General features: G+C 43.0%; 1 protein-coding gene across 1 annotated transcript; it reads right to left on the reverse strand.

The window, feature by feature from the left end:
• Positions 1-67: 67 nt before the first annotated feature.
• Positions 68-6176, reverse strand: napba (N-ethylmaleimide-sensitive factor attachment protein, beta a). The gene is made up of 10 exons (XM_086175738.1): positions 5934-6176; positions 4619-4698; positions 4307-4423; positions 3859-3905; positions 3716-3793; positions 3328-3383; positions 3134-3218; positions 2793-2897; positions 2637-2705; positions 68-1332 (listed from the first exon to the last, which is right to left on the reverse strand). Exons 1-10 carry the CDS (start codon positions 6029-6031, stop codon positions 1180-1182), a joined length of 888 nt encoding a protein of 295 aa, XP_086031864.1. The 5' UTR covers positions 6032-6176; the 3' UTR covers positions 68-1179.
• Positions 6177-10302: the final 4126 nt, after the last annotated feature.

The raw sequence follows: 10302 nt of genomic DNA on the forward strand, positions 1-10302 counted from the left end.
ATGTCTCTATATGAATTGATTGACAGGTGTGTGTAAGGTGAGGCGGACAGAGGAAAAGGCCGTGAGGTTTGGGGGTTCGATGACGGTTTTATTTCAGCTGCTTTTCTACTGGTTCACAGACTCCACGGCAGACGACACGCGTGTCTCCTCACATTCAACACATCGACACGGAGACACGGGACAACGACAGGACGGCGGACATGCACGGCAACGGCGGGGACGCGGGCCAAGCGGCCAATCAGAACGAGACGACGTCGCCGCCAAGAGGCGGGGGTTAAAAACACGAAAGAAAACAATGACTTTTAAAGTCACGTTGTGATTTTTGGATTAAACTTGAGAGTTTATTGAACTAACTTACCCAACCTGACGGGTTGGTTTTCACCTCTGAATTCAGCTCTTTATTTTTAATATTTTTCAAAGTTAATTTTTTTTTTAAATTAAAATAAATAATGTGTAGAAAAATAGTCTTTTGAAAGAATGTCAGGTTTTCACCCTGATATTTTTTCCCCATCTCCATTAATTTGTTCATTTTAAATAATTTAAAAACTCAGTGTGGCATAGTGCAGTTAGAACAGTAATAATAAATTAATAATACTAATAATAATAATATATGTATATATGGAGATATATGTATATATATATGAATTAAATCAGAAATATTTGAACAGAGAAAAATATCAAATATCGAGTTGAACACAAGGATTAAAAATCCTGGCGTGTCATCAAAAGTTAAATCAACGCGTTTCCATAGCAACACGTGGGGTGGGGGGGGTCCTAACACAGCTCTGTGACATACAATCAACATCTTCAGTATCAACGACAAATATCATAAATAACATAATAATCCCTTTACAACACTTGATTATTATTATTATAATTTACCCACCAAATAGTAGATTACACACACACACACACACACACACACACACACACACACTGGCACACACACCTTTTCTCTCTAGTTCTGTGTAGCGAAAACAATACTGCGGGGGTCACAAGGTCGTCTAGAGGTCAAAGGTGATGTGTAGCTGGCTGGGGGTCACATGCAGACTGATATGTACACACTCCTCATCCCACCGCTGCAGCAGCTTCTTCTTCTTCTTCTTCTTCTTCTGTGGTGTCATTACAATCTCCGTCCGACCGTCCCGGCCCCTCCCTCCCTCTGGCGGTGGGCGGAGTCTATTTGAGGTCGCCGCCGTCGTCCTGGATGGTCTTCTTGATGCGGAGCAACATGGTGGTCAGCCACTGGTCCAGGCGCGACACAGAGTCGAACTCCTTCACCGCCTCCGTGAAGGCCTCGCTGTTCTGCTCCTCGTGGGCCTCCAGCAGGTTCTGCAGGAGGACCAGAGCCAAGCTGTGGGTTTTGCTTGTCACTTAATCGACTAGTAAGATGGTACCTTACCTTATGGCCTTTCCTTACCTTAGCTTACTTTATCTGATGTTAGCTTACCTCAATCACCTTATCTTAGCTTCCCTTACCTCACAGTACCCTACCATACCTTACCTTAGCTTCCCTTACCTCACAGTACCCTACCCTACCTTACCTTAGCCTCCCTTACCTCACAGTACCCTACCCTACCTTACCTTAGCTTCCCTTACCTCACAGTACCCGACCTTACCTTACCTTAGCCTCCCTTACCTCACAGTACCCTACCCTACCTTATCTTAGCTTCCTTTACCTCACAGTACCCTTCCTTACCTTACCTTAGCTTCCCTTACCTCACAGTACCCTATCCTAGCTTACCTGAGTTTCCCTCACCTTATAGTACCATACCCTACCTTACCTTTAGCTCCCCTTACCTCACAGTACCCTATCCTAGCTTACCTCCTTCCCTTTTCTAACATTACCTTGTTTTACCTTACATGTTCCAACAATTCCTTACCTTACCTTATGTTACCTCTCTCCCTTTACCAACCTAACCATACCGTACCTCCTTACCTGCCCTAACCGTACACCCCTTTCTTTCCTAACCTTAAAGTACAATAACTTACTTGTTTCCCTTTCCTTCACTTCCTTTTACTAACATTACTTTCCCTGAGCTTTGCTTACCTAAACTTTCCTTACCTTACATTTCCTTTCCTTATCTTACCTTATTTAATCTTACCTTACCTCATGTCCTTTCCTTCACTTCCCTTTACCTTATCTTAGCTCATCGAACCTTACCTTACCATACCGCACCCCTCCTTCCTTTTCCTAAGCTCACCTTACCTTACAGTACCCTACCTACCTTACCTCCTTCCCTTTACTAACATCACCTTAGTTTACCTTACTTTTCCTAATTTTTCCTTAACTTACCTTCTTACCTTTCCTAACTTTACTTTGCCTTCTTCCCTTCCCTTCCCTTCCCTTCCCTTCCCTTCCCTTCCCTTCCCTTCCCTTCCTTTCCCTTCCCTTCCCTTCCCTTCCCTTCCCTTCCCTTCCCTTCCCTTCCCTTCCCTTCCCTTCCCTTCCCTTCTCTTAATCCTTTCTCTTACCTTCCCTCCTTACCTCAGTGAAAAACCTGCCTGATTCAACAGTATCTTTTCTGGTCCAAAATTATGATAAAAATGTAACAAAGAAAAGGAGGACAGAGTCCTTCAAATGTCATAGAAACAAGAGAGATCCCAGGAAAAAGGCCTTACAACATCAAGGTTACCTTCAGCAGTTTCAGCTCTCTGGAGTCTGAGAAGGCAGGAAACATCTCCTCGTACTTTTCGATGGCCAGCTGAAACGCAGACGTAGACAGGAAGTTGGTGAGAGTGTGGCGGCAGGTGGCCGAGGTCACATGGCCGGATAGGCGTCGCCGGATTACCTTGGCGTTCAGCTCATCCACGATGAAGTGGCACAGAGAGGCCTTGAAGAAGTACTCTTTGGCGTTGTACTTCAACAGGGGGTTGTCCATGGTGCTCATGGCAACCTGGCAGGCAGGCACACACACACACACACACACACACACACAAAAATCATCCAGATGCTTACACCCCATCACAAGGGGGCGGGGCTTAACCTGAACCGATCAGGTGTCAATCAGACAGGGAGATCTAATCATCTCAGACTCCAGATACTTATTTGGGAACCCCAAACATGTATGCTTTCAAATAAAAAGATCCTAATCCCAATCCTAATCCAGGATGCTGATCTGGGGGATCTCACCTGCTCGTAGATCTCGATGGCCTTCTGGTACTGCTCCAACTGGGCGCTGTAGTGGCCCACCTTCAGGAGACACTTGTTGGCTGAACTGGAGCACACACACACACACACACACACACACATAAAGGGTCAGGTACCAAAACAACAACACACCCGTTAGCCGCTATGCTAACATTCTCCATGACGCCCCCCCTCACCTGTTTGACTCCTCCCCCTTGTAGTAATCGGCCGCCTGCTCGTAGTGGGCGATGGCCTGAAAACAAACAGAGTCTCGTTACCACGGCAACCAGGCTGAAGGGGGCCTTGATCTCAGCCATCTCCTGCTGGTTGACCCAAATGAGGCTCCTCGATAAAAAAAACGGATGCCAGAATGAATATTTAATTATGACCCATTTGTTATTTTTGTTATTTTTTTCCAGGCGGCACATCAGGCGGGAACGGTTAGCTCCTCCTCCTCACGCCCAGAAGGTTCCTGGTTGGAGCCTTCATGTTCTCCCCATGTCTGTGTGCGGTTCCTCAGGGTTCTCCAGTTTCCTCCTGAGTGAATGGTTGGAAACAGGAAGTGACAGGAAGCCGCCGCGGTACCTTCTCGATGTCGACCAGCTCTGACTCGTAGATCTCGGCGATGGTGATGTGGTGCTTGGCGGCGATGGTGAAGCGGCCCTGGAAGGGGGCAGGAGCTTTAGCGTCCACCGGGAGGGTCACATGACTGAGCGGGGCGGACTCACCATATCGGTGTAGATGTCGATGGCCTGGTTTAGACAGTTGATGGCCTCTGGAGGTGAAGTGGAGGAGAAAAAAAAAAACAAAACAAGAAATTCAGCAGCGACAGCTTATGTGCTAACGTGCTAAGGTGCTAACCTGCTAACGTGCTAACAAGTGTGCGTTACCCAACCCAACACATCTGATCCAACATCCATGACATAGCAAAAGGGAACAGGCACAAAATGGGATAAAGGGACGATTATAACGAGAAATTTAAGGTTTATAATAACAAATGAAAGCCATTTTTCCCGAGGTCCTTGAACACAACGTTCCACTGGTTTATACATATGAACACAAACAAGGCAGCCATTTTGGAAACACACTGAAAAACCATCTCACCTTCACACGACCCCATGCTGCATCCTGCGTGTGTGTGTGTGTGTGTGTGTGTGTGTGTGTGTGTGCTCTCACCCTGGGGGTCGGCCTTCTTGTAAGCGTTGCCGGCGTCAACGAAGCTGGTGGCCGAATCCAGTTTGTTCTGAAGCTGCATGTGGAGCCGGGCGGCCTGGCAGAACGCGTTCCCTGCAGCTACACACACACACACAACACACACACAACACACACACACACACAAAAACACAAACAAATTAATGTCAAAGTCAGTTTCTCCACAGGAACTGAGCCGCCACACACAGGTATGATGATGTTACATGTGATGTCACTAGTGAGTGTGTGTGTATGCGTGTTTCTGTGTGTGTGTGTGTGTGTGTGTGTGTGTCCTACCACTCCAGTTCTTAGCCATCTTGAACATATTGGCAGCTCTGGCGTACATTTCACAAGCATCCTCCACTTTGTGGTTCCCCCTTTTAAGAGTAAGAAGAATAAGAAGAACCCGATTTATCTCAAAGGAAATTGTTGTGCCAGAGTTACAAGAAAAATATAACAATAATAAATAGTAGTAGAAAATTGTATAAACAGTTAAAAAAAGGGAGACTAAGAACTACAAATAAACTATAAAGTGAAAGTAACAAGTGAAAACTATGAAGTGTCTTAAGGTCTTAAGTACCAAGTGAAAGATAAAGAGTGCATGAAAAAATATTGTACATGTAGCTGTTATGAAATATTGCACATTTATGAACATATATACAGATAAATTATAACAATTTACAATAGTGGGTAATATATATTTTTTTTTTCAGGTTTAAGATTACACACACACAGATCAGACAACATCAGGTCCATTGGGCTTGGACCTGTGTGTGTGTGTGTGTGGGGGGGGGGGGGGGTTTGAGGATAAAGTCTTTATTGACTCTTTATTTCCCAAATCCTTTTCCATCCCATGATATAATCCTAATCTGCACACAAGGGGGCGGAGCCAATCTCACTGTCATTGACAAGAGGCGGGGCTTAACTGAGAAGGGTCAGCTGTCAATCATCAGACCATCTCATCCCCTCCTGGACCTGCTGACTGGTTTTGGACTGAAGATGGAGAAGATGGAGAGGATGCCTAGCGACAGCGCAGACCTCTGATCCTGCGTCTGATCAGCTGATCGATCAATAAATAGTGACTCTGCAGATCCACTCCAACCCGCCTGTTTGCTGTCAATATTTACATTTTTAGATTTATTTCACCTCCTTATATTTGAATATTTTTCGTTTACAATCTAATTCTAAAAAAATATTTGACAATTAATTTGTATTTATTTATTTTTTATATCCATCTTCCAACGTGAATATTTTAAATTTATATTTAATTTAACTCACAAGACGTTGGTCACGTGACCCCCCCCCCCCTCCACCGGTCTGCGCGCGCGCGATCGCCATCATCGATCCGTCGATCGATCAATAAATATGCGCGCGCACGGGCGCACGCAATGCAGAGTCTGTGGAGGGGGGGGGGGGTAAAAACGACCCACGGACACGCGAGTCAGGAAAAAAAAAAAACGCAGCCAATGAACGCAGCGCAGAAGCTCGTGTGCGGGGAAACGTTACGTAACGTCACCACCGTGACGGCGTGTTTTTTGTTTTTTTATTTTTTTGTTTTTATTTCCACGCACCCCCCCCACCCCCCACCCCCCACCCGTCCTCCCACGCTCACCCGAACATCCCGCCCAGGAAGGATCCGGACGCCTTGACCTTCTTGTCGGCCTCGGCCATCAGCTGCATGGCCTCCTTCTCCTTGCCGGAGTTGTCCATGGCGAGGAGAAGAAGAGGAGAAGAGGAGGAAGAGGAGCAGGCCGACGATCTGCAGAGAGGAGGAGGAGGAGGAGGAGGAGGAGGGATGGATGGATGGATGGAGGAGATGCTGGTGCTGATGCTGGAGGCTCTTCTTCCACGACGGAGGCGCTGCTCGCTACTGCCACCTAGTGGACGGGAGGGGAACTGCACCCACATCAATAGCTCAGTATTTACATTACATTACATTACAAAGAGACTTACAATAGAGGACATAAGCACTGCAAATGACTCTTGCAAATACAAGATGCATAGGAAATATACAGAACAGTAAGCTAGGGTTAGTTTTTTTTTTTTTTTTAAAGACAAAAATGTACACACACACACACACACACACACTGCATAGCCTAACTTGGTGCCTAACCTGATCTGGGGCATCAGCGCAGTAAAAAGTCCTGAAAGAGAAAAGTTAAATTTCTGAGATGAGATGAGAACAACTTTACTTATCCCGAAGGAAATTGTTGTGCCAGAGTTTCAAGCAAAAAACATAACAATAATAGATCATAGTAGGAAGGAGGGAGAATAAGAAATACAATAAAATATAAATTGTCAAGGTTAAGGCTGTCAAGTGTTTTAAGGTCTTAAAGTACAAAGATTTGAAGATTAATTAAAGAGGAAGAGGAATTAAAAAGTCTGATAGCCTCAGGTAGGAAAGACCTCCTGTGGCGTTCAGTGGAGCTCCTTGGGGGTTTCAATCTACGACTGAAAGAGCTCTGACAGGACGTCAGTGTCCATGCAGGAGGTGATGGACGTTGTCCATGATGCTGAGGAGCTTCTCTGACACCTGCACCACAGACTCCAGCTCCACTGCCAGGACGGTAAACCCTTGATAGGCAAAATCCATGAAGTAGAAACTTTCATTTTTTTTTACAATAATTACACAATTAAAAACTTTTTATACATCGCTGCTGTCGTCCTGATGTTTTTTTCTTCCTTCTTTACGGAACGAACGGAAGATTCATTCATTCCGTAATGCCGACCTACAGCCGCATAGCTTTTAGCTTCCCTTAGCATGTCCAGAAGTTTAACTCTATCTGCCATAGATAGCATCTTCCGCTAACTTTTGGGCCCTTTTGTCGCTCCAGAGCGTTTTGTCAACATTATGGGTTTTAGAGAAACTGGAAATTGCAAGAGAATTTGCACGTACGTCATGTCAATTTGTCAAGCTGTTTTACGTACGTGTACATATTAAACTGCGACGTTATTGACGCACAGGTAGAGAAGAAGCGGAGTGACTTTTTAGCCAATCAGAATGCAGAACACAATGCACCATGCAAATCTATGAAGTAGTGAAACCGTGAAAAGTAAACCGCATTATAGCGAGGGATCACTTTACTCCAACTTTATTCATCTCCTTTTGTTCCCTCACAAACTCTGTTTGGTCTTCTTCAGAACATCAGATCATCCGGTTGCTTCCTCCGCTTCCGTCCTGTCGATTCGTTCATGTCGAGTTCTTTTGCATCATCTCGTGCGTAAACTTGTCTCTTAATACGTGCTATTTTGTGCCGCATTAAACTGGTTGGAGGTCAGTAAGCACGACAAGAAGGTGCATGGACCATTTTTGAGATTTGAGATTTTTGCGCCTTATAGTGCGAAAACTACGGTACAACATGACGGTACAGCTACGAGGCTATATCATTTGTTTATAAAGACATACTGAACTAGTTCCAGTGTCCTAAACTGATCAGCCTCTTCTGGCCTAGTGTATCACACTATGCTTTACTTTGAGTATTCTGGGATAATAGGATCGAACTTTATTGATCCCCACAGGGGAAATTCAGGAAACTGCTGCACTACTGTGCACAACAAAGTGTAAATGATTAGTTCATCCACGATGGGTTGAATGCAGAGAGGGATTAATAAAGTATATATTGAATAATCATGGGTACACTGAACTCCATGATAGGTAAATGACAGTTTACTATTGTGTAGTATGGTACTGTGTAGCATAGCATAGCATAGCATAGCATAGTACAGCATATTGTAGTGCAGGAGAGGATAGTATAGTATGGTATTGTGACCTGTGAGGTAGTGTATCGTATTTTTTGAATCAAACTTAAAATGATTAACTTTCTCAAAAATCATCCTTGCTCCTTATAATCCAGTGCGTTATGTATGAATTCTTATTTTGCTTACTGACCCCTGACAGATTTTATGTGGCACACTGCGCTCAAACATCCGGCAAAATGCTTGGGAGCGTGCACACCCGACACGGGGTGATATACTGTAGTTCACATGATGTAGTGCAAAATACAGTAGTGTATTGTAGTATCATGTAGTACAGTGTAGTATAATGTAGTATTGGATAGTCCAGTCCAGGGGTCGGCTGTGGCTTTTGAAAAGAATTACTAAACTATTTTATGAATGAGTATTTAATAAAAATCTGCATTATTTTACTTCATTTTTTAAAATGTCATTTTAAATTTGAAGACTATGGAGATCCTGTAACATCTAAAGGAAACATGTTCAAATATGTTTTGTCATTCTTTCTGCACGCACACACACACACACACACACACACACACATACACATAAAGAGGAAGGCATTTTTGGTTTGCTGCTGGTGGATTTTTGTCATAAATGCAAGAAGGACTCAAATAGACATTTTCAAAATAGAGTATTTTGCTGAAAATTAGCCTTCAAACTGCCTCTGCAGTTTTTCATTGATTTAAAAGATATATTTTGTTTATACAAAAATAATCTTATATGGCCTGTTTGGTATGGCATTTAAGACAAATTAACATAAGAATAAGAATAAGAACAACTTTATTTAACAATTTCCTTCAGGATAAATAAAGTTGTTTTTATTCTTATTCTTATGTTAATTCATCTTAAATTAAAAAAAAAATACCGCAGGGAAACAAGTCCTACTGGCTCTGAGTGGTAAAGGTTGCCAATCCCTGGACTAGACTATCCAATGCTACATTCTACTTTGCTAAATTAAACTAGTCTATCAAATGCTACTCTATACCAGCGGTGGGTTGTCAGGGCCTGCAAGGCCTTCTCTGCTGGCCTAAAAAAATATCTTAATCACAGATGTTAATTATATTTTGCCGATGAATGCTTATTAAATAATTCCAAATGTTCTGTTCACTTCCTTTCAAAGCTTTTCACCTGGTTGTGCCGCTTCCAGACATGCACTTCATATTAAGGCATTTAACCAATCACATTTCAGCCATCATCTGTTGCCAGGCAGGGTTAAAGTCAAAGAAATCTGCCTGGGGGGGCCTGCACAATCAGTTCTGCTAGCCCTTTACGCAAAAAAACAGTGTTGATGACACTGTTGTTTCCAATTTGAATTGGCGACATCCAAAGCCTTCTAGCAGGCTGCAGCAACGTCAGTGTATTCACACCCTCTGATTGGATAGTCAGAGAGTGGACGAGTGTATTAGCCAGGAGAAGCGTACTAGCCACCTGCAAACAGAAATATAAATGTGTTTGTTTCATATTTGTCAACCCACAACGGCTGCAGGAGGAGAAGAAACGCATTTAGTTGCTAATATATTGTTATATGATGGCAGCTGTGCACATTAGTGTGTTTGGCGGTAACCACCCCTGTGCTGAAGCGCACGGATAATCTGTGCACAACAATAATTGATCTCTTTTTGAGGAAAGAAAAACTACATTTAAAATAAATACTACATTTAACTATATTACACTATACTATGCTAATATTAGACTAGACTATCCAGTACTACATTAAACTTTACAACACCACACTGTATGTAAGTATTCTTCACTATATACAGTAAGACTATACTATCCTATACACAGTGTGTGTGTGTGTGTGTGTGTGTGTGTGTGTGTGTTGAAAATGTTTTGTTGCATGTAGAAAACTCATTTTGTTTTCTCTGCAGTTGTTCAGGGATTTAAAAAAATGCACTATATTTTGTTTATAAGGAGCATAAAGGCAAAAGAAAAAATGTCACATCCCGTATTAATTCATTTTAAATTGAATTATATTTAAAGTTTTGTGTGTTTACTGCGTGGAAACGGGTCCTAATGGTAAAGTAAAGGTTGTCGAGCCCTGGTCTAATATACTGTAGTTCACAATTCTTTGCAGTACCTTCATTTTCTGCACCACACAACTGAATACAGTGCAAGAATTATACTATAAAAAACTAAATTCGATTAAACTTCGATTACTAAATATCTGCCATGATAATCTGTTATGGATTATGATATGTGTGTGTGTGTGTGTGTGTGTGTTGTTTCCAGAAGCCAGACAAAGG

This window comes from Fistularia commersonii, chromosome 2 (assembly GCF_037954325.1).
Source record: "Fistularia commersonii isolate RoL2024-O1a breed Wild chromosome 2, RoL_Fcom_v1.0, whole genome shotgun sequence".
Classification (NCBI taxonomy): Eukaryota; Metazoa; Chordata; class Actinopteri; order Syngnathiformes; family Fistulariidae; genus Fistularia; species Fistularia commersonii.